Source organism: Hemitrygon akajei, chromosome 3 (assembly GCF_048418815.1).
Source record: "Hemitrygon akajei chromosome 3, sHemAka1.3, whole genome shotgun sequence".
NCBI lineage: Eukaryota > Metazoa > Chordata > Chondrichthyes > Myliobatiformes > Dasyatidae > Hemitrygon > Hemitrygon akajei.
Genome location: NC_133126.1, coordinates 194567261 through 194595205, shown reverse-complemented (window position 1 = coordinate 194595205; position 27945 = coordinate 194567261). Strand labels below are relative to the sequence as shown.

The 27945-nt window shown below is 41.9% G+C and overlaps 1 protein-coding gene across 2 annotated transcripts; it reads left to right on the top strand.

Moving 5' to 3' along the window:
- On the top strand, positions 1 to 27945 carry LOC140725771 (uncharacterized). 2 transcript variants are annotated; one of them, XM_073041657.1, is made up of 5 exons: positions 1 to 401; positions 2298 to 2356; positions 7596 to 7676; positions 10260 to 10330; positions 27899 to 27945. In XM_073041657.1, exons 1-5 carry the CDS (start codon positions 46 to 48, stop codon positions 27905 to 27907), a joined length of 576 nt encoding a protein of 191 aa, XP_072897758.1. In that variant the 5' UTR covers positions 1 to 45; the 3' UTR covers positions 27908 to 27945. The 2 variants fall into 2 exon arrangements, with proteins under 2 accessions (XP_072897758.1, XP_072897757.1); XM_073041656.1 differs by lacking the exon at positions 27899 to 27945 and adding an exon at positions 14684 to 17703.

Here is a 27945-nt window from a genome sequence, read left to right as displayed (position 1 = left end):
TCGAGAGACGAACATTACTTTGGGTTTTGCAGTTTCTCTCCGGACATGTCTTATTCCGTCGTGAGCAGAGCTAAGTCGGTTACAAGGGCGGGTCAGCTCGGTGCAGTTCGGGAGGAGAATCGGGGTAGGGATGAAACAACAAATAGAGATGGGATGGGAAAGGCTCCTCGGAGAGGTAGAGGTGCAAAGACAGGTACAGGCTTAGGAACTGGTACAGGACTAGGTAGAAGTTCACTCACAGATACAGGTGTTAGGAAAAGTTCAAGTAAAACAAAAGTTTCAGGTGAAATTTCAAGCACAAGCCAGCGTGGGGATAAGGATAACTCTATGGTACTACAAAAATGTAGTACCACTAATCAAAATGCATCTCCGCCCAAATCTGGTCAAAAAACAACTTACTGGTAAGAGATCTGTGGAATAAGTCCCTTGCTCTGGCGTGAAGCAGAAAAACAAACTTGTTGTGGTATAGCCCCTGCAATGCAGCACAATGGTTTCAGTTTCTAATACTTAAGAAACTGAAAACTAACATAATGGCTTGCACAGAATTTGTGTAGGTGTATTGGTTAAACTATAAATAGACGCCCATGTTCCTATTTGAATGTTTTGCAAATAAGACAAGTTATCTGGTGCAAAATTAGTCTTGTGCCAGCTACGGCCCAATGGTTTTAGAGATGAAACATCATAATTGACCCTTCTAGCTCAACTGGTCTGTGTTCCAATTACATTCATGTGATCAAATAACTTACATCTATCATATGGGAGGAAACCGGAGCACCAGATGGGAACCCTCGCAGTCACGAGGGGGACATGCAGACAGTGACAGAGTTGAATCCAGGTCACTGGCACTGTAACAGCATTGCTCTAGATGTGCTGCTCCTCGGTATTTTAATGAAGAGCTTCTTCCTTGTCAGCAGTGGCACCTTTTAGGATGATGCATTAAACTCACATTTCATTTATTCTCTTGAATAAGTGTAGGTGTGTTATGGCACAGTATAAAAAAATGGGAGAAATTATCATGGATTTCCTCTAAACTATAACTTTAACATAACTAAAATTGATAATCTGGTCATTTTCACATTCTTGTTTATCAGATTTCACTGCGTCCAAAGCAGATTAGTTGCAGTTAGGATGGGAAACAACTTCTTCCATCCCACCCCGCCCCCCCAGGCCATGAGACTACTGAACACCCTGCCACCACCAGGTCTTATCACATCTGAAACGCCAGTTATACTCTTTAATTTGCATTGTAAATACACTTTGTTATTTGTGGTAATATTACTTTATGTGTAGTGCGTGAGTTATGTCCCTGTGTTTATGCATCTTGGTTTGGAGGAGCATTGTTGCATTTGGCAGGATATATGTGTATGGCTGAAGGGCAATAAATTTGAACTTGATCTATGATGGACTTCAGGAAGCCTTCAAATCAGGAGAGGCATGATGGAATTGCAAGTCTTTTCTTGAATTTGGAATTTTATATACAGTATAGAGTTCGTATTTCATAAAGAATCAAATTTAATAGGTGTCTTGTTTTCTGAAATGTTGTTGCTTTCCCAGGCTAGGCAAATAGAGCACCCAATTATGTACAGTTAGTTCTCACAGGAGTGTGATAGTAACTTAAATCATCGGGTTTAGTGATGTTGAATTTTAATCAGAGAATTGGAAATAAATTACAAGTCTGCTAATGGTAGTTTCTAACACTGACCATTAATCTAAGCTTTTAACTAACTGAATCCAAACTCTTTAACTGTAGCTCTATTTCCTTTCCTCCCATAAGACCACAAAACACAGGAGCAGAATTAGGCCATTTAGCCTGTCGAGTCTGTTCTGCCATTCCATCATGGCTGGTTATCCTTCTCAACCCCATTCTCCTGCCTTCACCCCATAACCTTTGACACCATGACTAATCAAGAACCTATCAACCTCTACTTCAAGTATACCCAATGACTTGCCATCCACAGCCATCTGTGGCAGCGATTTCCACAGATTAACCACCCTTTGGTTAAAGAAATTCCTCCTTATCTCTGTTCTAACAGTACATCCCTCTCTTCTGAGGCTGAGCCCTCTGGTCCTAGACTCGCCCCACTACAGGAAACATTTTTGTCACATCCACCCTCCCTAGCCTTTCCTTTCTCTCTACACATCTAAATGTATAATTCAGATTTTGGGCTGCCAATAGCACAATGCTTGTGGTATCAGTAGTTATCATGATGCCTTTGAGTCAGTTGACATTGATTTCTGATGGTCAAAACTGCTACTTTTTTTTTTACAGCCTTTAATAAATCTTTCTTTTTTTCCAGTCATGGTGCATATTCTGTAACGGTACCAGATCAGAAGAAGAGGAGTGACTTACAGAAAAGTAAGCATTTTATTTCCATGAAGGTTTTACTGTTTTTTTCCCTCCCTTTTATGCTTTTGGAATTTGTTACTGTGCCTGGTTAGTTTCATGTTAAATTCCTGGCTGAGGCCAAGTTATCAACTTGCTTCTGAAGGCTGAGCAATTGACCGTCAGTAGGAAGTATGCAAAGGCAAGTAAGAGTGAGTGGTTACCTTCTGTTCCTGTATTACTGTGGGGAATTCCTGAACTGTACAGTTTTTTGTGGGTGGCACAATCCTTTTACAGTGCTAACAAATCACAAATCAAGGTTTGATTCCTGCCACTGTCTGTAAGGAGCTGGTGTTTTCTCCCACAAAATGCCAGAGGAACTCAGCAGGCCAGGCAGCATTTTTTGCAAAAAAATTACAGTCGACGTTTTGGACTGAAACCCTTTTGACCCCTCCCAAGATTCACCTATCACCTGGCGTTTCTCTCTTCCCCTTCCCCCACCTTTCAAATCTCCTCCTCACCTTTTTCTCTCCAGTCCTGCAAAGGGTTTCAGCCCAAAACATCGATGCTGCCTGGCCTGCTGAGTCCCTGTGACCATATGGGTTTCCTCCAGGTGCTCTGGTTTCATGCCACATTGCAAAGACATATGGTTAGGTCTCGTCAGTTGTGGGCATGCTATGTTAGCAACAGAAGTGTGGCAACACTTGGAGTCTGTTCCCAGAATATCCTTGGACTGTGTTGGTTGTTGACACAAAGCAGTACGTTTCACTGTGTATTTTGATATACATGTGATAAATAAATCTAATCAATCTTTAGTTCTTATCTCTTTGATTAATAACATCTGGACTATTATGAATTCTCAGAATCAGGTTTATTATCACTGTCATCCAGTTTATTGTTTTGTGGCAGCAGCACAGTGCAATATATAAAATTACTATAAATTTAGGCATCCGTTAGTCTCAAGAAACCAAGGATTTGCGCCTTGGAAAGCTTACAGGGCGCAGGCCTGGGCAGGGTTGTGCAAGTCTCATGCTGCAAGTCTCCCCTCTCCACGCCACCGATGTTGTCCAAGGGAAGGGCAAGGGCCGATACAGTTTGGCACCAGTGTCGTCGCAGAGCAATGTGAGGTTAAGTACCTTGCTCAAGGAATGTAGAACACAAGCAAAATAGTGAAGTACTGTCATGGACGGTTCAAAAATCTGATGGTAGAGGGGGGAAAAGCTGTTCCTAAAACCTTGGAAGAAAAGTAAAGCATAAGATTTACTTAAATTTCTATTTAACTATTGCAATCTTTTAAAATTATGCATGGTGATTCAAGATTACACTTCTACAGTGGTGGGTTGCAGCCATTGCAGTAAGATAACAGTAAAATCGGGGAAAACACTGAAACTCCTTACAGATGGTGCTGAAATTGAACTCTAAAGTCCAATGACCCCAGCTGTAATCAGCAAGAGTGAACAGAATTTCCTTTTAATCTTTCTACAAGGTTAGAATTATTTTTTATAGTGCCTCTCACAGCCTAGGTATGTGGTAAAATATAATGTAGCCAATGAAAGTGAAGCAATTGCTTGCATTAACCACTACAGTACCATGGTACCCAATGTGAGTTGATTGTTTTGCTCTGAGATCTGGAATAGATTCAGTGGCTTTCTAGATCATAAAAAATATTGTGGAAATGACCATGAAAATTGTGTACTCATTATCAACCTGATACTTGTGGGAGTTTGTGGAGAAATTAATCGCTGCATTTCTTTCATTATAGCTGTGACATTTAAAATGTGCTTCATTTTCATTGGCTGCATTATATTCTTCAACATGCCTAGACTGTGAGAGGCACAATAGAAAGTAATTATAACCTTGTAGAAAAATTTAAAGGAAATTCTGTTCGTTCTTGCTGATTTCCTAGTATAGTTCACTAGCATTGATAAAACCAAAACAAAATACACTGTAGTGTTACAGGTGCTTTAATTTTGACTGATTTGGTCTTATTACATGACTTATTACATGATGCATACACTCCCAAGCAGTAAGGCTGATCAACACATCCACCCACTTACCAACCCCATCACACCTCCCACCACCACTATTTTATCAGCGATACCTTTTGTATAGATACTTCTGTGCTTATAGTCACTTTATGGGCATACAATCAGTCTATGTTAATAAGCTATTTATATTTATTGTGTTCTTTATCTGTTTTTTGTGCTGCATCAGATCTGGAATAACAATTGTTATGTTCTCCTTTAGCCGGAGGGTGGTGAATCTATGGGGTTTGTTGCCCAGGCGGCTGTAAAAGGGTAAAGTCATTGGGTATCTTTAAAGCAGAAGTTGACTGGTTCTTGATTACTAAAGGCATCAAAGGTTGTGGGGAGAAGGCAGAAGAATGGGGTTGGGAGGCAATGTTCCCTCTAATTTGTAATGACTAGTGTGCACAAAAATAGTGCTGTCCAATTTTTTGCCCAATGGTGACAATATGTGAGCACTGAATTTTTAAGTGGAAGTAAACTACCAAGTCCAGTTTGTTGTTTGGTGTAGCAGTTTCTACTGTTTCAGTAAGCCATTCTGCTTTAAATGAACTAGCAGTTCTTTTGTGTTTCATGCCCTTTGTTTCTTTGGAATTGCACAGAGTGAATCAATAACTTATTCAATAAAAACAGTATAAATAATCCAGTTCTAAAATCTGCAGAAAAATCATTGCAAACTCCATGTTGTCAACACCATCTGCATCAGAAATGGGAAAAGGAAATGTGATTGCAAAATATGCTTAACATGCCAACGAGGTAGAGGGTAACAACCTTTTCTGTGTAGTTGAAATGCGTTTGTGCGCTCGCAGGAAAAGAAGTGTGCGTGTGCACACACGTACACCTCAGAGGGAACATTGTTGACAGGGGTAATAAGTCAGCCATGATGGAATAATGGAGCAGACTCGTTGGGCTGAATGGCCTAATTCTGCTCCTATGTCATATGGTCTTTACACTTGTGTACTGGAAATGACATTAAACCATCCTGAACATGTACTTGCACTTTGACAATAAATTTGACTTTGATTTACCAGTTTTGCCTTTACAGAATTAATCACTTAATGCTTCCCTTTTTAAAGAAGCCTCAGTGCAAAATTATTTGCGAAGTCTGATTAATAGTTTTGGACTTAAAAGTGCTTTTGCTTTTTGTGGTAATCTGGAGTTGGGTGTTGCTTGCTTCACCATCTCTAGGTTGCTGTCTATATACAGTGTGTCTGGCCAGGGTTCTTTGGCAGAAAGTGATGCCCTGAAGGTAAATGAACTAAAATCTCAGGATTCCTGCATAAATCAAAAGGAAAATGTTAGTATGTGAGCTATTGCTGTTCACAGTGCATGAGTTGGTGGTGATGCTGCTGGCTGTATCCCAGCCTCCTATAAATCTGCATTAGAATAGGAGGAAATCATTTACAGGCAGTCCCCAGGTGACAAAAGGCTTCTGTTCCTGAGGTAAAGTCTCTGGCTGTCTACTCTGTCTCTAATCATCTTGGACACCTCTACCAATCACCTCTCATTGTCCTATGCTCCAAAGAGTAAAGCCCCAGCCTGCTCAACCTATCTTAATAAAACATGTTCTCTAATGTAGACAGCATTCTGGTAAATCTCCTCCATAAGTCCATAAGACCTAGGAGCAGAATTAGTCCATTCGGGCCATTAGGTCTGCTCTACTATTTCATCATGGTTGATCCATTTCCCTCTTAGTTTCACTCCCCTGCCTTCTCCCCATAACCTTTCACACTCTGACTAATGAAGAACCTAACAACATGTCCTTATATACAGCCAATGACCTGGCCTCCATGGCCACCTGTAGCAACAAATTCCACAGATTCACCTCCCTCTCTCTAAAGAAATTCCTCCTCATCTCTGTTCTGAAGTGATGTCCCTCTATTCTGAGGCTGTGCCCTCTGGTCGTAAAATCCCCCACTATAGAAACATCCTCTTTACATCCATTCTATCTAAGCCTTTCAACAGTTGATAGGTTTCAATGAGGTACCCTCCCCCCCCCCACCATTTTTCTAAGCTCCAACGTGTACAGCGTTCAATTGCTCCTCATGTGAAAACCTTTTCATTCCTAGAATCATTCTCATTAATCTCCTCTGAAGCCTCTTCAATGTCAGCGCATCCTACACACTTTCAAAAGCTTCCAAGCAGCATGGTGCCTGCAGCGGCTGGCAAATCCATCCCAACAGTTTCTCAAACACTCGTTCGTATTTACAGCTGTCCATAAATTGGTGTTCATAACCCAGAGAGAACCTTTCCCTCTCAGCTTGTTTCACTATTTGATGGCTGATCTGTGACCAAAATTGCAGTTGGTGGTGCAGGCAGATACACTAGAGACTTCATGATTCCAGGAATGAAAGGGTTATCATGTGAGGAATATTTGATGGCTCTGGGTCTGTACTCGCTGGAATTCAGAAGGATGAAGGGGGATCTCATTGAAACCTTTTGCATGTTGAAAGGCCTAGACAGTTTCCTATGGTAGGAGAGTCTAGGATAAGAGGGCGTAGCCTCGGATAGAGGGGTGCCGTTTCAAAACAGAGCTGCAGATAAATTCTTTGGCCAAATGGTGGTGAATTTGTTGCCGCAAGCAGCTGTGGAGGCCAAGTCGCTGGGTGTATTTAAACCAGAAATTGATAGGTTCTTGATTGGGCATGGCATCAAAGGTTACGGGTAGAAGGCCGGGAACTGGGGTTGAGGAGGAGATACAGAAAAAGGATCAGCCATGATTGAACGCCGGAACAGACTTGATAGGCCAGATGGCCTAATTCTGCTCTTATGTTGTATGGTCTAAGATATGAAAGATATGGAAATTGTGTAGGCATAAGGTTTAGTTTAGTTGGTCATTAGATTATTAGTTTATTTCATTCGGCACAACATTGTGGAATAATGAGCCTGTTCCTGTGCTGTAATGTTCTGTGTTTTATGATTGTAGTGGGCAACTGCAAGAGTTGCCATGTTACCAGCGGCACTATAGCATGCCAACAACTTACCAGCTCTAACTATTTGTCTTTGGAATAGAAAGAAAAGGAGACCTAAAATCTGTTCATTTCATTGATGACTTCATTCCACAGATGGTTGCAAGCTAGCACTGCACAGAGAACAGAGCTGCTTTCTCCTGATTATTTGAACTGTAGCGTAGTTGTGGCCGAGTGGTTAAACTACAGGTGACTGGGAATGCTTCAAGCAGGCTGTGGAATGAGATGTTCAGAATGAATGCTGTCATCTAATATGTGATTAATCTGGCTTCCACCTAGAAGCAGCTGCAGAGTTGGCTGCCTTGGAAAAGCTGAAACGTCGAAATATCAGACAAGTTTCTATCATTCCAAGCAGTGTTGGTGAGTAAAATAATATTTCTTCAAGGCTAATGTAGAACCATACACAAAATAAGCATTGAAGTGTAATGTACACAAAATACTGGAGGAACTCAGCAGGTCAGGATGTATCTATGAAGTGGTACAAAGGGTAGATATTTTGGGCTGAGACCCTTCATCAGGACTGGAAAGGAAGTGGGAGGAATTTGGAATAAGGAGGGGTTGGGAGGAGAGGAGAAGCAGTACAAGGTCACAGGTGAGACCAGGTCAGGTGGAAGGTGGTTGGGGGGGTATAGTGAGAAGTTGGGAGGCGTTAGGTGGAAAGGTAAAGGAGTGAAGAAAGAGGAATCCGATAGGAGAGTGAACCATGGGAGAAAGGGAAATAGGAGGGTCACCAGGTCATGAGCAGGTGAGGAGAAGAGAAGGGATGAGTGTGAAACCAGAATAGGGAATGGAATAGGAGAGTTAAAGGGAGGGGGAGTAAAGACAATTCTTTGGGTGTGGTATTGTTGGAAAGTGGGTGGCAGGGTGGAGATAAGTCTCTACCGTAGGGGGTGAAAACTGGTCCTGCCAGCTGCTAGCCTGCAGGTCACCCTTAGACAAGGTGTAGCACCTTGTGAAAGTGTGATGGGGAAGGGAGAGGGAGGGAATTACTGGAAGTTGGTATGAACATCGAATTCTCCAACTTCTGCTAATTCCCTCCCTCTCCCTTCCCCTATCACACTTTCACTCTGCCTCCTCTTCTAGCTGCCTATCACCTCTCTCATGATTCTGCCTTCTTCTACTACCCATAGTGCTTTCCCCTTAGATTCCTTCTTCACCTCTCCTGTCTATCCCCTCCCTGCTTCCCCTCCCCCACCCCTTGATCTTTCCACTGATTGGTTTTCTACCTGCACCTTCCCCCTCCCCCCACCTTCTTTATAGGGCCCCTGCCCCCTCCTCCTTCAGTCCTGACCAAGGGTCTCGGCCCGAAACGTTGACTGCTCCTTTCAACGGATGCTGCCCAACCTGCTGAGTTCATCCAGCTTGTTTGTACTTGTTGATTTGACCACAGCATCTGCAGTGTACTTTGTGTTTACTAAACATCAGTTTTGATGCTTGGGATATCAAGAGCCAAACAAATAGGATACAAACATTAGTGAAAAAAATAATTTGTCATTTTACCACATGGACTGTTTCCCTGTTCACAAACACAAAACGTTGATTTATAATTTTCAGCTTTCAAAAATTCACGCTCTTTCATAAAAGGACTATGACTTCACATCCCTGAGTATTAAAATCCTTTGGTTCAGAAATCCAGTAGTGTCAGCACAATACTTGTAATGAAATGCACTGGATTTAATAGTGGGATGGAACAAAGCATAAGGATGTGTGCAAGTTATTCAAGTAACTGAAGTAATATCCATGAGTATTTTAGCAAAGAACAAACGTGAAAAGAGATTCTACAAAAGAACACACACACAAAATACTGGAGGTTCTCAGCAGGTCAGGTGGCATACATCGAAATGAATGAACAAACAATCAACCTTTTAGGATGAGTTTTTATGTAAATCAACATGTGACATCAGAATTAGGTTTAATATCATAGGCAGATAGTCATAAAATTTGTTGAAATTACTCTATATTTTCTGATAACAGCAAAAAAAAAGGATAGCACTGGACAGGCCATTGGCGCACAATGTTGTGCCACTCTTGATACCAATTTACACTAAATGTCCTCTTCCTGTGTATCATCCATATCCCTCTATTCCCTTCATAAGTTTATCTAAAAGCCTTTTAAACTCCTCCAAACTACCTGCTTCCATGACTACCACTTGGTATCCCATTCCAGACACCTCTTTACACATTCTCTGTGTAAAAAAAAAAAAAAATTATTTGCCCTTCACATCTCCTTTATTCTTCAGTCTTATACTTCATGTTTTAAGCTTAAAAACATGTCTTATAGTGTTTGGCATCTCATGCTGAGGAAAAGGGAAATTTACACTCAGAGAGCACTTTATTTTGTCTGTCTGTACACCTGCTTGTTAATGCAAATATCTAATCAGCCAATCATGTGGCAGTAACTCATTGCATAAAAGCATACAGACATCGTCAAGAGGTTCAGTTGTTGTTCATACCAAATATCAGGATGGGGAAGAAATGCAGTTAAAGTGATTTTGATTATGAAACGATTGTTGGTACCAGATGGGATGGGTTTGAGTATCTCAGGCTGCTCATCCTCTGGGATTTTCAGACAAATCTGAACTGTAGTTCTGTGCGTGAAAATGCATTAATGAGAGAGGTCAGAGGAGAATGGCCAGACTGGTTCAAGCTGACGGAAAGGTGACAGCCACTCAAATAACCACACATTACTACAAAAATGTGCAGAAGAACAAATCTGAACACACAACACATCAACAGTGAAGTGGATGAGTTACAGCAAAGGTAGGCTATGAGCATACAAATCAGCAGCCACTTCATAGCCACTGAGTGTATATAATGCTTTTCATAATTTTTTAAAACAACTTTATATTTAAATGGATTTTGAAATTAGTCAGTGCTTTGATGTGAGACACTACTCTCAGTTCACCCACAGCAAATACCTACAAGTGGAATTTATTGTTTTAGGGGGTACACTGACGCAGGAGGAAGTGAGGAAGAAACAGCAGCTGGCCTTTGATAAAGCTAAAGCAGAGCAGGTAAAGAGAATTTGTATATTCTTTACATACCACATCAAGTTCAAGTTTATCGTCATTCAACTGTGCACTTATATACAGCTAAAATTGTTTAAGTATGTAAAAAAAGTGAGATGAGAGTGGATATAGGACCACTAGAAAATGATGCTGGAGGAAAAATAATGGAGGACAAGGCAGATGAAGTAAATGAGTATTTTGCATCAGTCTTCACTGTAGAAGACAGTAACAGTGTGCCAGATGTTGCAGAGTGTGAAGGAAGAGAAGTGAGTGCAGTTACTATTACAAAGGAGAAGGTGCTCAAAAAGTTGAAAGGCTGAAGGGTACATACGTAAGTCACCTGGACCAGATGAAATGCACCCTAGGGTTCTAAAAGAGGTAGCATTAGAGATTGTGGAGGCATTAGAATGATCTTTCAAAAATCTTTGGAGTCTGGCATGGTGCCAGAGGACTGGAAAATTGCAAATGTCACTCCACTCTTTAAAAAAGGAGGAAGGCAGCAGAAAGGAAATTGTAGACCAGTTAGCCTGACCTCAGTGGTTGGGAAGATGTTGGAGTCAATTGTTAGGGATGAGGTTATGGAATACTTGGTGACACAGGACAAGATAGGACAAAATCAGCGTGGTTTCCTTCAGGGAAAATCTTGCCTGACGAACCTGTTGGAATTCTTTGAGGAGATTACAATTAGGATAGATAAAGGGGATGCAGTGGATGTTGTATATTTGGACTTTCAAAAGGCCTTTGACAAGGTGCCACACATGAGGCTGCTTACCAAGTTAAGAACCCCTGGTGTTACAAGAAAGTTACTAACATGGTTAGAGCCTTGGCTGATTGGTAGGAAGCAGTGAGTGGGAATAAAAGGATCCTTATCTGTTTGGTTGCCAGTGATTAGTGGTGTTCCACAGGGGTCGGTGTTAGGACTGCTTATTTTTATACTGTATATCAATGATTTAAATGCTGGACTAGATGGCTTTGTTGCCAAGATTGGTGGAGTGGCAGGCAGGGTTGAAGAAACAGGCTGAAGAAGGACTCAGACAGATTAGGAGAATGGGCAAGAAAGTGGCAAATGAAAAACAATGTTGGAAAATGCATAGTCATGCACTTTGGTAGTGGAAATAAATGTGCAGGCTATTTTCTAAATGGGAAGAAAATCCAAAAATCTGAGATGCAAAGGAACTTGGGAGTCCTTGTGCAGAATACCTTAAAGATTAACTTACAGGTTGAGTCGGTGATGAGGAAGGCAAATGCAATGTTAGCATTCATTTCAAGAGGGCTTGAATGCAAGAGCAGGGATGTGATGCTGAGGTTTTGTAAGGCTCTGGTGAGGCCTCGCCTTGAGTATTGTGAACAGTTTTGGGCTCCTCATTTTTGAAAAGATGTGCTGGCATTGGAGAGGGCCCAGAGGAGGTTCACAAGGATGATTCCTGGAATGAAAGGGTTATCATACAAGAACATTTGAGGGCTCTGTGTCTGTACTCGCTGGAACTTAGAAGGATGATGAGGGATCTCATTAAAGCTTTTCAAATGTTGAACGGCCTAGTCAGAAAGGATGTTTCCCATGGTGGGACAGTCTAGGACAAGAGGGCACATCATCAGGATAGAGGGGTGTCCATTTAAAAAAGAAATGTCTTTAGCCAGGGGGTGGTGAATTTGTGGAATTTGTTAACACAGGCAGCTTTGGAGGCCAGGTCGTTGGATGTATTGAAGGCAGAGGTTGATAGTTTGTTGGTTGGACATGGCATCAAAGGATATGGGGAGAAAGCTGGGGAATGGGGTTGTGGAGGGGAAAAAAGGATCAGTCATGATTGAATGGCAGAGCAGACTCAATAGGCCAAATAGCCTAATTCTGCTATTATATCTTAGACTAAATGAATCAATGTTTCTCTGGAGACAAGGTGCAAAACACAGTATATACAGCTGGACACAGCATTTATAATTACAATAGCACATACGGTCACAAAATAATATTAGCACAATTTCCTTAGTGGCAGGTCATGAATATTAACTGTGCATGGAGCGTTGACCTGGAGCCACATTTCTGCAAGGCCAAGCGTACAGCAGTTCTTCATCTCTCACCAGTCAGCCACAGATGAAAGCAATCCAGCTTGTCTCGTGCTGTCTGCAGCAGATGAAAATGCAGCTATCTCAATCCCCTTTATGATTTTATGTATGTCTCTGAGATAAAGACCCAGCTTTTTAAACCTCTCCTTTTATAACATGATCTTGCATCATCAATGAGGACGGGAGAGGTTCCAGAGGATTGGAGGGTTGCAGATGTTGTTCCTTTATTCAAGAAAGAGAGTAGGGATAGCCCAGGAAATTATAGACCAGTGAGTCTTACCTCAGTGGTTGGTAAGTTGTTGGAGAAGATCCTGAGAGGCAGGATTTATGAACATTTGGAGAGTCATAATATGATTAGGAATAGTCAGCATGACTTTATCAAAGGCAGGTCATGCCTTACGAGCCTGATTGAATTTTTTGAGAATGTGACTAAACACGTTGATGACAGTAGAGACGTAAGTGTAGTGTATATGGATTTTAGCAAGGCTTTTGATAAGGTATCCCATGCAAGGCTTATTGAGAAAGTAAGGAGGCATGGGATCCAAGGGGACATTGCTTTGTGGATCCAGAACTGGCTTACCCACATAAGGCAAAAGTGGTTGTAGACAGGTCATATTCTGCATGGAGGCTGGTGACCAGTAGTGTGCCTCAGGGATCTGTTCTGGGACCCCTACTCTTAGTGATTTTTATAAATGACCTGGATGAGGAAGTGGAGGGATGGGTTAGTAAGTTTGCTGATGACACAAAGGTTGGAGGTGTTGTGGATAGCGTGGAGGGTTGTCAGAGGTTATAGCGGGACAATGATAGGGTGCATAACTGGGCTGAGAATTGGCAGATGGAGTTCAACCCAGATAAGTGTGAAGCCGTTCATTTTGGTAGATCAAATATGGTGACAGAATATAGTATTAATGGTAAGACTGTTGTCAGTGTGGAGGATCAGAGGGATCTTGGGGTCTAAGTCCATAGGATGCTCAAAGCAGCTGCACAGGTTGACTCAGTGGTTAAGAAGGTGTACGGTGCATTGGCCTTTATCAATCGTGGGATTGAGTTTAAGAGCTGAGAGGTAATGTTGCAGCTCTGCCCCAGAAGGCAGTGGAGGCCAAGTCTCTGGATGCATTCAAGAGAGAGTTAGATAGAGCTCTTATAGATAGCAGGGTCAAGGGATATGGGGAGAGGGCAGGAACGGGGTACTGATTGTGTATGATCAGCCATGATCACAGTGAATGGCAGTGCTGGCTAGAAGGGCCGAATGGCCTACTCCTGCACCTACTGTCTATTGTCTATATAGGACCCTGGTCATACCTCGCTTGGAGTACTGTGCTCAGTTCTGGTCACCTCACTACAGGAAGGACGTGGAAACCATAGCAAAGGTGCAGAGCAGATTTACAAGGACGTTGTCTGGATTGGGGAGCATGCCTTATGAGAATAGGTTGAGTGAACTCAACCTTTTCTCCTTGGAGCAACAGAGGATGAGAGGTGACTTGATAGAGATGTACAAGATAATGAGAGGCATTGATTGTGTGGATAGTCAGAGGCTTTTTCCCAGGGCCGAAATGGCTAGCACGAGAAGGAGTAGTTTTAAGGTGCTTGGAAGTAGGGTCAGAAGAGATGTTGGGGTAAGTTTTTTATACAGTGAGTGGTGAGTGCATGGAAAGGGCAGCCGGCAGTGGTGATGGAGGCAGAAGCAATAGGGTCTTTTAAGAGACTCCTGGATGTGTACATGGAGCTTAGAAAAATAGAGGGTTATGAATAAGCCTAGGTAGTTCTAAGGTAGGGACATGTTCGGCACAGCTTTGTGGACCAAAGGGCTTGTATTGTGCTGTAGGTTTTCTATGTTTCTATCAGTCCTTCGAATTTGGGCAATATTCTTGTAAATCATTTTTGCACTCTTACCAGTTTAATCACATACTTCCTATAATGAGTTGTCCCAAACTAGGAAAGACCTGAGGCAAGAAAAGCATAGCTAATTGTAGGCTGTCTAGCACGATCCTCACTGATTTGATTTGAAGCAAATGATGCATTTCACTGTATGTTTTGACGTGATAGATAAAGCTCATCCTTAACTTGCAGCTTCATAAAATGGAAGGAATGTCATTAGACCTTCACAGAAAATGTAATTCGAATTGGGAATTCCCAAAGGAAAATAGTTCTTTTCCAGAACAGTGAAGGTACATCAAACATACAGTGAAATGTGTCATTTTGCATTGACGACCAACACAGTCTGAGGGTTATGCTGGGGGTAGCTCACAAATGTTGTCGTGCTAAACCTAACCCTAACTCTATGTTTTTGTAATGTAGGAGGAAACCCATACATTCACTGGGAGAATGCAAAGACTCCTTACAGACAGTTGCGGTGATTAAAGCCCGATCGATGATTGTTGGTGCTGCAAAGCAATTGCGCTCCAATACTGTGCTACCTCAAAAGCACAATTGTGCTAACCACTTCGATACAGTGCTGCCGATCAAATGAGCAATTGTGCTAACCGATCTGACACTGCTGCCAATCAGATGCACAACTAAACTATTCACTTCTGCCAACACAATGTGCATATGCTTTTATTTCCAGCGCATTTATGTCCCTTTCTAAGAGCCTCTGGAACTCCCCTTTCATATCAGCTACCCTCCACCACTCCTGGCAGTGCATTCCAAGCTTCCATCACTCAAAATTGCCCTGCACATCATCTTTGATATTGCCCCCTCTCACCTTAAATCCATGCCTTCTGGTATTAGACATCTTAACCCTTGGAGAAAGCTACGAGCTGTCAACCTATCTGTGCCTCTCGCAATCTTAATATGCCTCTGTCAACTCTCCCGTAAGCATCCAATGCTGAAGAGGAAACATACCAAGCTCAGCAGAAGGGAAAACCACAGGACTTGTGTTGGAAGGAGGAATCTGAGGAAGACTTTTTCCACCCAGAGATCATGAAGATCTAGGACGCACTACCTGAGCAAGCCGCAGAGGCAGGTTACATAGAAACGTAGAAAACCTACAGCACGATACAGGCCCTTGGGACCACAAGGTTGTGCCGAACATGTCCTTACCTTGGAAATTACTAGGATTACCTATAGCCCTCTATTTTTCTAAGCTCCATGTACATATCTAAAAGCCTCTTAAAAGACCCTATCGTATCTGCCTCCACCACCATTGCTGGCTGCCCATTCCACTCACTCAACACTCTCTGAGTAAAAAACTTAGCTCGACATCCCCTCTGTATGTACTCCTCAGCACTTTAAACCTGTGTTCTCTTGTGGAAACCATTTCAGCCCTGGGAAAAAGCCTCTGACTATTCACATGATCATTTATACACACTGTTTACAAGCTGTTTAGATGATCACATGAAAAACCATGACATTTTTAGGAAACTGGAGCACCCAGAGAAAACCCGTGCATTCCACAGGGAGAATGTACAGAGACTCCATACAGAACATCACCAGAATTGAACTTTGGAATACACCAAGCTGTAATAGTATGGCACTAAGCACTACGTTACCATGGTGCCCAATTCTAGTCCTCTTGAAATGAATGCTAATATTGCATTCACCTTCCTTACCACTGATTCAACCTGCAAGTTAACCTTTCAGGAATCCTGAATATTATAAATATTGTAATTACAATATTGTAAATAGTTTGATTAATCATTCTTAGTTGTTGAAGTAATTCATTATGGCTATATGTACAAAATATGTGAATCCTTGACCCCTCTGAATTCTGAAATGGCTCCCCGTTTAGAAATAATCTACAGCTTTATTACTTCTATTGAAGTGCGTAACCATATACTTCCCTACACTGTATATTCCATTTGAAAGTTACTAAATCTTCTTCTTTTATTGATCAGTACATTAATGTCAGTACAGGAAAAAGAAGACAACCCGGCTTGTACAGTGCCCCCAGAAGTTTTCAAGTTTTATTGTTTTACACCACTGAATACCAGTGGATTTAATTTAGTTTTTTCTGACACTGATCAACAGAGAAAGACTCTTCCGTGTCAAAGTGAAAATGGATCTCTACAAAGTGATCTAAAAACACAAAATAATTGATTGCGTAAGTACTTGCCCCCTTCAAATCAATGTATAGTGGATGCACCTTTGGCAGCAATTACAGCCTTGAGTCTGTATAGATAAGTCTGTCAGCTTTGCACATCTGGGTACTGCAATTTTACCTCACTCTTCTTTACAAAACTGCTCTCGCTCTGTCAGAGTGTTCGGGGTCGTGAGTGAACAGCCCTTTTCAAGTCCATCCTCAAATTCTCAATGAGATTAGGTCTGAACTCTAACTTGGCTAGTCCAGGGCATTAACTTCGTTGTTTTTAAGCCATTCCTATGTAGCTTTGGCTTTATAAGTGGGGTCATTGTCTTGCTGGAAAACAAACCTTCTCCCAAGTCACATTTCTCCTGTAGACTCCAGGATTTCGCTGCATTTTGCTGCATCCATTTTATCCTCTACCTTCACAAGCCTTCCAGGGGCTGCTGCAGTGAAGCATCCCCACAGCGTGATGCAGCCACCACTGCTTCACGGTAGGAATGGTGTGTTTTTGATGATGTGCAGTGTTATGCCAAACATAGTGTTTAGTCTGATAGACAAAAAGCTCAATTTTGGTTTCTTTAGACCAGAGAACATTCTTCCAACTGATTTCAGAGTCTCCACGTGCCTTCTGGCAAACTCTAGCTGAGATTTCATGTGAATTTTTTTCAACAGTGACTTTCTCTTTGCCACTTTTCCATCTAAGCCACTGAAGTTTGTAACTCCTCCAGTGTTGTCATAGTCTCTTGGTGGCCTCCCTCACTCGTCCCCTTCTTGCACAGTCACTCAGTTTTTGAAAACGGCCTGCTCCAGACAGACCTGTGTCATATTCCTTCCATTTCTTAATGATTGACTTTATTCCAAGCGATATTCAGTGACTTGGAAATTTTCTTGTATCCATCTCCTGACTTGTGCTTTTCAGTAACCTTTTTGCGGAGTTGCTTGAAGAGCTTTTGTCTTCATGGTGTAGTTTTTGCCAGGATACTGACTCGCCAGAAGTTAGTCCTTCTGGATCCAGGTGTATCTTTATTACAATCAATTGAAACAGCTTGACAGCACAAAGCTCTCCAAAATCAGATCTCTATTTACCTAATTATGTGACTTCTAAAACCAATTGGCTGTACCAGTGATGATTTGGTGTGTCATATTAAAGGAGGTGAACACTTATGCAATCAATTATTTTGTGTTTTATATTTATAATTAATTTAAATAATTGTGGAGATCTGTTTTCACTTTGACATGAAAGAGTCTTTTTCTGTTGATTAATGTCAAAAAAGCCAAATTAAATCTTCTGTGATTCAATGGTGTAAAACAAAACATGAAAACTTCCAGGGAGTGGGGGGGGGGGGGGGGTGAATACTTTTTGTACGCACTGTATGTTGGTGAGTATTAAGTGCAAGCATTCAATTCCCCATTACACAGGAATTCACTATAGAAGCTTGTGTTGATCAAATTGATAATAAGACTCCTCTGGAATTTGATGGAAAAGCAAAGGCCTGGAGAGCTGTACATCTGCAGGATACAGCAATTGGGACAGAACTGTGGAAAAAGTTTGAACATGAGGTTTCTAGTCATTTGCAGCTGCCATCAGAATTATTTTTTGGCATAGAGTGATCCTCTTACTTCGTATGGCTTTTGGAGGAGGGGTTTGACATGGATTTCAAACCAGACAGAATCTTGAAAGGCTACAGTCACCAGCAAGCCTTTTTCCTTCTTTATGAACGGCAAGTGTTGTGTATTTAATTTATCTGAGATATTTGCGCAATATTGTAAATAGTTAGTTTGATTAATCAGTCTTAGTTGTTGAAGTAATTAATTATGGCTATATGTACAAAATATATGAATGGCATATGTCAACATGCCACCGTATCATACATACACACCTTGCTTAAAGTAAAAACAAAACTAGAGTACACGTTATTCCAAGCTCCATGGTTCCCTTGAATTAGTTTTGTTGTTTGGAATTACAAAACATAACAGCAGTGTTTTCCAAATAATTAGTCCAAATAAATTAATATTACCAATTGGAAAGATCATTTCATTGTAAATTTATCTATTTTCTGTCATTCATTCCCACACTGGATGTTATTTCATTTGGGTATTTTAAGAAAAATCGTCATGCTGCTAATACAAGTTTACTCACTTCAGTAATCCATGCAATCAGTCGAAATAAATTCAGGGTAGTGTAACGGTTAAGAGTAACACTATTGCAGCACCAGCGACTTGGGTTCATTTCCTGCCATTGTCTATAAGAAGTGTACTTTCTCCCTGTAACCACATGGGTTTCCTCCGGGTGCTCTGGTTTTCAATTGGTCACATGGGTGCAAATGGGTGGCACGGGACTGTTGGGTTGTCTCTCTAAATCAGGGGTGTCAAACTCATTTTAGGTCACGGGCCGGATTGAGCAAAATGCAGCTTCATGCGGGCCGGATCAGTCAGACGCGTGCGAACGGAGCTTTCGTTGCCTCCGTTTTTTCAGCCTGCTCTCATGTGTCTCAGTCTCTGCTATAACTACAAAGTGTTTCACTTTACAAATTCCGTTTCTTATGAAGAAGACTGCGGAATAAACACTAAAAACCCTGAAAACCTGGTACCTGAATAAACTCAGCATTGGCCATATCATATGCCATAGGCGCTTCGATTACTGGGGCCAGCTTTAATAGTAATTAGATAGTATCTCGCGGGCCAAAGATAATTCCACCGCGGGCCGGATTTGGCCCGCGGGCCTTGAGTTTGACATATATGCTCTAAATAGAAAAATAATGCTTGTAGCTATTTCCTCACATGGTGGTGTTTTCTTTTGCCATCAGAGGATGTGGGCATGGTGTAGTAAACTATGTGTATACCTGTCTGGACACGCCCCTCTGCTGACTGCTCCTGTGACTCCTCCCACAGACCCCTGTATAAAGGCGATTGGAGGCACTGCTCCTCCCTCAGTCTCTAAGATGTTGTCATGTTTGCAGCTAATAAAAGCCTATCGTTTGCCTCCCGTCTCCGAGAGTTATTGATGGTGCATCACATGGCGGGTAAATCCAGCATTATCTCCCTCATTTGCTTGTGCTTAGATTGGGTGTTCTGCTGAGCCATTTTGCTTCATAAATGTGGCTCTGAGTAAAGACGAGCCTTTTGCTCCCTGAAGGCAATTCAGATGTGAATATGATAGCTGTTAATGATGATCACTTTTAAATCCCAGATTATTCAATTAATTGGATTGTATTTCCCCAGCTGAGTGGCCTCTTTATTAGGTACACCTGCTCATCAATACAAATATCTAATCACCCAACTACGGCAGCAACTTAATGCATAAAAGGATGCAAACATGGTCAAGAGGTTCAGTTGTTGTTCAGACCAAACTTCAGAATGGGGAAGACATGTGATCTAAATGACCTTGACCGTGAAATAATTGCTGGTAGCAGACAAAATGGTTTGAGTATCTCAGAAACTTCAATTTTCCTGGGATTTTCATTCACAACAGTTTCTAGAGTTTTTAGAGAATGGTGCGAGAAACAAAAATCTTCCAGTAAGCACCAGTTCTGTGGGTGAAAATGCCTTGTTAATGAGAGACTGCAGAGGAGAATGGCCAGTCTGGTTCAAGCTGACAGGAAGGTGACAATAACCCAAATAACCACGTGTTACAACAGTGGTGTGCAGAAGAGCATCTCTGAATGTGCAGGACGTCGAACTTTGAAGTGCATAGGCTACAGCAGCAGAAGACCTTGAACATGTACTCGGTGGCCTCTATTCAGTTCAGGAGATACCTAAGAAAGTGGCTACTGAGAGTATGTTTGCCAAATACAACACTGAGATCCATTGTCTTGCAGGCACCCACAGGAAAATAAAGAAATAGAATAGAATCCATAACAAACCACCAATGTACAAAGGAGGACAAATTGTGCAAATAGTTAAATAGAAACAAATAATACTGAGAACATGAGCTACAGTCCCCCAAAGTGAGTCCACAGGCTACGGAGTCAGTTCAGCTCTGAGGCGAGTTTAGCCATCCATACCAGTCCAGGAACCCAATAACTGTTCCTGAACCTGCTGTCCCTCCCACCCAATAGTAGTATCAATAAGAGAGGGAGATGAGTCAAATGCAGGCAGATTAGGCGGGTTCAGGTGAGGATCTGGACTGACATGGAGAGGTGGGGCTGAACTCCAGTTTGTTTTCTTCTCTCAGGCCTCAATGCTTTAGTCCACCCTGCCACTCTCTCTCTAAGTGGATTGTATATGAGAGTCATACAACATGCAAACAGGCTCTTCAGCCCAACTCGTCCATGCCAACTGTTTTGCACAGTGAGCTAGTCTGGATTTAGCCCATAGCCCTCTAAAACTCTCCTATCCATGTACTATGTAGATGTCTTTTAAATGTTGCTAATTTGCCCACCTCAACCACAATTTCTGGCAACTGTCCCTGATATCCCTTTAAATTCTCTTGTTTGTGATCTTAAACCTACAGTATGTCCTCATGTTTTTAACACACCTCCCTGGGAAGAAAACCGTGCTTTCACCCTGACTAGGCAGTTCATGATTTTATATACCTCTATAAGATCCCGTCCCCAAATCTCCTATTTTACAGAGAATAAAATCCTAGGCTATGCAACCTCCCCCTGCAACTCAGGCCCCCAACAAATGGCAACATCTTGACAAATTTTTTTCTGTACTCTTTTGAGTTTAATAACACCTTTCCTATAATGGTGACCAAAACAGTATATAATACTCCAAATCAGGCCTCACCAATGTCTTATAACATTGCAACATAACTTTCCAACTCCATTGCTTAATGTCCTGACTGATAAAGGCCAACATGCCAAATGCTGCCTTAGTACCTCCACCACTTCATGTGTGTTGCTCAAGATTTCCAACATCTGCAGAATCTCAAGTGTGTTTGATTTACCACCCTATCTACCTGATCTACCTATCTGATGGGACTGAAGGCTGACAAATCCCCAGGTCCAGATGGTCTGCATCCTAGGGTACTAAAGGAGGTGGCCCTGGAAATTGCGGATGCATTGGTAATCATTTTCCAATGTTCCTTAGATTCAGGATCAGTTCCTGAGGATTGGAGAATGGCTAATGTTATCCCTCTTTTTAAGAAAGGAAGGAGGGAGAAAACAGAGAACTATCGACCTGTCAGCCTGACATTGGTGATGGGGAAGATGCTAGAGTCCATTATTAAAGATGAAATAGTGGCATATCTAGATAGCAATGATAGGATTGGGCCGAGCCAGCATGGATTTACCAAGGGTAAATCATGCTTGACTAATCTATTCGAGTTTTTCAAGGAAGTTAGACAAGGGAGATCCAGTGGATGTAGTGTACCTCGATTTTCAGAAGGCATTTGATAAGGTCCCACATAGGAGATTGGTGGGTAAAATCAAAACTCATGGCGTTGGGGGGAAGACATTGACATGGATAGAAAACTGGTTGGCAGATGGAAAACAAAGGGTAGCGGTGAATGGGTGTTTCTTGGAATGGCAGGTGGTGACTAGTGGGATGCCACAGGGCTCGGTATTGGGACCACAGCTGTTTACGATTTATGTCAACGATTTAGATGAAGGCATTGAGAATAACATCAGCAAATTTGCTGATGATACTAAGCTGGGTGGCAGTGTGATACGTGATGAGGATGTTAGGAGAATTCAGGGTGACTTGGATAGGCTGGGTGAGTGGGCAGATACTTGGCAGATGACGTTTAATGTGAATAAGTGTGAGGTTATCCACTTTGGGAGTAAGAACAGGAAGGCAGATTATTATCTGAACGGTGTAAAGTTAGGTAAGGGAGAAATACAAAAAGATCTAGGAGTCCTTGTTCATCAGTCACTGAAGGTGAATGAGCAAGTGCAACAGGCAGTGAAGAAGGCTAATGGAATGTTGGCCTTTATTACAAAGGGAATTGAGTACAAGAGCAAGGAAATCCTCTTGCATTTGTACAGGGCCCTGGTGAGACCACACCTGGAGTATTGTGTACAGTTTTGGTCTCCAGGGTTAAGGAAGAACATCCTGGCTGTAGAGGAAGTGCAGCGTAGATTCACGAGGTTAATTCCTGGGATGTCTGGACTGTCTTACGCAGAGAGGTTAGAGAGACTGGGTTTGTACATGCTGGAATTAAGGAGATTGAGAGGGGATCTGATTGAAACATATAAGATTATTAAGGGATTGGACAAGATAGAGGCAGGAAATATGTTCCAGATGCTGGGAGAGTCCAGTACCAGAGGGCATGGTTTGAGAATAAGGGGTAGGTCATTTAGGACAGAGTTAAGGAAAGACTTCTTCTCCCAGAGAGTTGTGGGGGTCTGGAATGCACTGCCTCGGAAGGCAGTGGAGGCCAACTCTCTGGATGCTTTCAAGAAGGAGCTAGATAGGTATCTTATGGATAGGGGAATCAAGGGATATGGGGACAAGGCAGGAACCGGGTATTGATAGTAGATGATCAGCCATGATCTCAAAATGGTGGTGCAGGCTCGAAGGACCGAATGGTCTACTTCTGCACCTATTGTCTATTGTCTACCTGTGACACCCCTTCAGCGAACTATGTACTTGCCCTCCTTTGTCACAACACACCTCAGGGCCCTACCATTCACTGCATCTCTCAAAATGCAATACCTTACATTTATCTGGATTGAAAACCATTTGCCAGTCCTCATCTTGCATATTATATTTGATACATTTCACAGGCTGGTGTACATTTGTAAGAAACCTCTTTTTTGCTGTGTTTGTTGAGCAACCATTTTACTGAATGTGCATCTGAATTCTCATTTAATCATGCTTGGAATGCAAAATGTGTTTGTGTGATTAGTTGTCAATTTTTAACACAATCAGTGGGTGATTATTTAAAGTTTAGAAAGCTATTTTAATCTGCTCTCTGTGCTTTGTTCTTGCTTATCATCAAAGACCTTTGAGTGCTTTACTGAAAGATTTTCTCCCATTCGGCAATCATTTGAAGGCCAGCAGTGATGCAGCCCAGATGAAGCAAGATGAATGTTGGCACAGAATGCTTTTATTGTTTTCAATACTTTAAAGTAGTTTTAAAAAAATCTAATTATTATAAGTCAAAGTCGAGTTTATTGTCATATGCACAAGTACTCTACTCCCTGTAGTTTGCTGATGACACCACAATTATAGGCCGTATCTTGGGTAATGATGAGTCTGAGTACAGAGAGGAAATTAAGAACCTGGTGGCATAGTGCAAAGACAATAACCTATCCCTCAATGTCAGCAAGATGAAGGAATTGGTTGTTGACTTCAGAAGGAGTAGCATGACCCCATCTACATCAGTGGTGCGCAGGTGGAACAGGTCAAAAGCTTTAAGTTCCCCGGGGTGAATATCACAAATGACCTGACTTGGTCTAACCAAGCAGAGTCCACTGCCAAGAAGGCCCACCAGCGCCTTTACTTCCTGAGAAAGCTGAAGAAGTTTGGCCTGTCCCCTAAAACCCTCACTAATTTTTATAGATGCACCGTAGGGTGCATCACAACCTGGTATGGAAGTTGTCCTGTCCAAGACCGGAAGAAGCTGCAGAAGATCGTGAACATAGCCCAGCACATCACACAAACCAATCTTCCATCCTGGACTCACTTTACACTGCACACTGTTGGAGCAGTGCTACCAGGATAATCAAGGACACAACCCACCCAGCCAACACACTTTTTGGCCCTCTTCCCTCTGGGAGAGGGTTCAGGAGCTTGAAGATTTGTATGGCCAGATTTGGGAACAGCTTCTTTCCAACTGTGATAAGACTGCTGAACGGATCCTGACCCGGGTCTGGGCCGTACTTCCAAATATCCGGACCTGACTTACACTACCTTACTTTCCCTTTTCTATTTTCTGATTATGATTTATAATTTAAATTTTTATTATATTTACTTTGATTCAGGGAGCACGAAGCACAGAAACAAATATCACTGTGATGATTGTATGCTCTAGTATCAATTGTTTGGTGACAATAAAACTAAAATATAGACTGTGTGACCAAATTCCAAATAACGCCATCTAGAAGTTTGCGGATGATATCACTGCAGTGGATTGCATCTCAAATACTGATGAAGTTGGAGTACAGGAAGGAGATAGAGAGCTTTGTAACACTGTGTCATAACAACAACCTTTCCATCAATGTCAGCAAAATAAAATACCTTGTCATTGACTTCAGAAAGGAGGTGAACATGTTGCTGTTTACATCAATAATGCTGTACTTGAGAGGGTGGAGAGATTCAAGTTCTTGGGTGTGAACATCATCAATAGCCTGTCCTAGTCCAACCATGTTGATGTCATGGCCAAGAATACTCAGCAACACCTCTACTTCCTCAGAATGTAAAGAAATTCAACCGTGTCCCTGTCGTTCCTTACCAACTTTTGTCAATTCATCTGTCTGGATGCGTAATAGATGGGTGTGGCAACTGCTCTGCACGTGACTGCAAGAAACTGCAGAGTTGTGGACACAGCCCAGCACATCACATCACATCATTGGACTCCATATTTCTTGTAGCCAGAGTAAAACAGCCAGGGTCCCTTTTGGAATGGCAGGCTGTGACCAGTGGGGTACCGCAAGGTTCGGTGCTGGGACCGCAGCTGTTTACAATGTATATTAATGATTTAGATGAAGGGATTAAAAGTAACAGTAGCAAATTTGCTGATGACACAAAGCTGGGTGGCAGTGTGAAATGTCAGGAACATGTTATGAGAATGCAGGGTGACTTGGACAGGTTGGGTGAGTGGGCAATTGTATGGCAGATGCAGTTTATCCACTTTGGTGGCAAGAACAGGAAGGCAAATTACTATCTAAATGGAGTCAAGATAGGAAAAGGGGAAGTACAATGAGATCTAGGTGTTCTTGTACATCAGTCAATGAAAGCAAGCACGCAGGTACAACAGGCAGTGAAGAAAGCTAATGGCATGCTGGCCTTTATAACAAGAGGAATTGAGTATAGGAGTAAAGAGGTCCCTCTGCAGCTGTACAGGGCCCTGGTGAGACCCCACCTGGAGTATTGTGTGCAGTTTTGGTCATTCTTGCTATTGAGGGAGTGCAGCATAGGTTCACAAGGTTAATTCCCGGAATGGCGGGACTGTCATATGTTGAAAGATTGGAGCGACTGGGCTTGTATACACTGGAATTGAGAAGGATGAGAGGGGATCTGATTGAGACATATAAGATTATTAAGGGATTGGACACGCTGGCAGCAGGAAGCATGTTCCCGCTGATGGGTGAGTCCAGAACTAAAGGCCACAGTTTAAGAACAAGGGGTAGGCCATTTAGAACTGAGATGTGGAAAAACTTTTTCACCCAGAGAGTGGTGGATATGTGGAATGCTTTGCCCCAGAAGGCAGTGGAGGCCAAGTCTCTGGATGCATTCAAGAGAGAGTTAGATAGAGCTGTTATAGATAGTGGGGTCAAGGGATATGGGGAGAGGGCAGGAATGGGGTACTGATTGTGTATGATCAGCCATGATCACAGTGAATGGTGGTGCTGGCTAGAAGGGCCAAATGGCCTACTCCTGCACCTATTGTCTATTGTCTATAATGAAAGACTCCACCCACTCTATTTTCTTTCCTCTCCCATCAAGCAGAAGATACAAAAGCCTGAAAGCACATATAAGGCTCAAGGACAGCTTCTATTTCAAAGTTATTGGCCTCTCGAACAAACCTTGTATGATAGGATGGATTCTTGACCTCATCAGAATCTTGCTCATTACAATTTTGCACCTTTATCGTTACCTGCATTGCACTCTTCCAGTACCTTCCACACTTTATTCTGCATTGTAGCTCAATGCACTGTGTAATGATTTGATATATACAAACAATATTCAAGACAAGCTTTTCACTGTATCTTGGTACATGTGACAACAATAAACCAATTCCAATACGGGTATGCACATGTGCATTGAAAATCCTTAATCGCACAAGCATCACAGGCAATAAACAGCATTCACAAGAAAAAAAAATCAATTAAGCATAAATTATACACAACTTTTACAAGAAAGAATACAATTAAAACAAAAAAAAGTTCATTTTAGTACAGAGTGGTCAACATCATCATAATGTTGCTAAACTGTAGTGATTAGGGTTTTGCCAGTGGTTCAAGAACTGAATAGTTGAACTGAAGTACAGTAGCTGTTATTGGACCTGATGGTGTGGGACTTTAGTCTTCTGCATCTGCTGCTCAGCGGTAACTGAAAAGCTGACATGGCTGGATAATGGGGAACTTTGATGATAGTGGTTGAGGCAGCACTTCATTTAGAAAGGGATATGGCCCTGATGTATTGGGTATTACGCTCTGCAAGAGATTCTTACATTCCAGTGCATTCATATTGCCAAAATCTACTGCTGTTTCACGTTGTTCACTTGTATTTTGATGTTTGGTAACCCCTTACACAAGAAAGCGACGTCCATCTTCAAGGACCACCACCATCCAAGCCATGCTCTCTTCTCACTACTACCATCAGGCAGGTGGGACAGAAACCTTTTTTCTGAAGCTCACTTTCTATAACTCATGTTCTCTGTATTATTTATTTGTACAATTTGTCTTCTTTTGCACATTGGTTGTTTGTCGGTCTTTGTTTAGTATAGTTTTACATAAATTCCATGGTATTTCTTTAATTTCCTCTAAATACCTGCAAGAAAATGAATCTCAGGGTATGGTGGCATACATGTACTTCGATAATATATTTACTTTGACTTTTGATTTTGACAGACTACTCTTTCCACAATTGAGGAACTATGCAGCTGGATGTTATAAGTTAATTGAGCTGGAGTACAGTCATGAGTTTTCTGTTAGATCAGCACATTCTGACCTCAGGCTGATGTCTAATGTTAAACTAGAGGGGAACATCTTGAATAAAAATTCGAAGTTGCAGCTGGTTGCAAAGAAATAAGACCGTAAGTCAGAGGAGCATAATTATGCCCTTCGACCAAGTGAGTCTGCTTTGCCTTTCCATCATGGCTGATTTATTATTCCTCTCAACCCCATTATCCTGCCTTTTCCCTGTAAACTTTGACACCATAATTAATCAAGATCTGATCGACCTCTGGTTTAACCTGGCCTCCACAGCCATCTGTGGCAATGAATTCCACAGATTTATCACCCTCCAGCTAAAGAAATTCTTCCAAATCTCTGTTCTAAAGGGGCGTCCTTGTATTCTGAAGCTGTACCCTCTGGTCTATACTCCCCCACTTTTGGAAACATCCTCTCCACATCCACTCTTTCTAGGACTTTCAATATTTGATAGATTTCAATGAGATCTCCCTTCATTCTTCTAAACTACAGGGAGTCCAGGTCTAGAGTCATTAAATGCTCCTTTTATGTTAATCCTTTCATTCCTAGGATCGTTCACGTGTGAACCTCCTCTGGACTGTGTCCATTGCCACCATGTCCAAACGCAGGAAAGGAATATGCTAAATGTGGAGCTTCTCATCCACTAACCTTGCCTACTAGCTTGAATTTAACAATTTAGTAATTCCACTGTATTGCTCAAGTCTGAAATTATCTTGTTCTCAACAGGCTGAATGAAGACAACAAAATACAGGCAATGAACCCTGCACTGAACC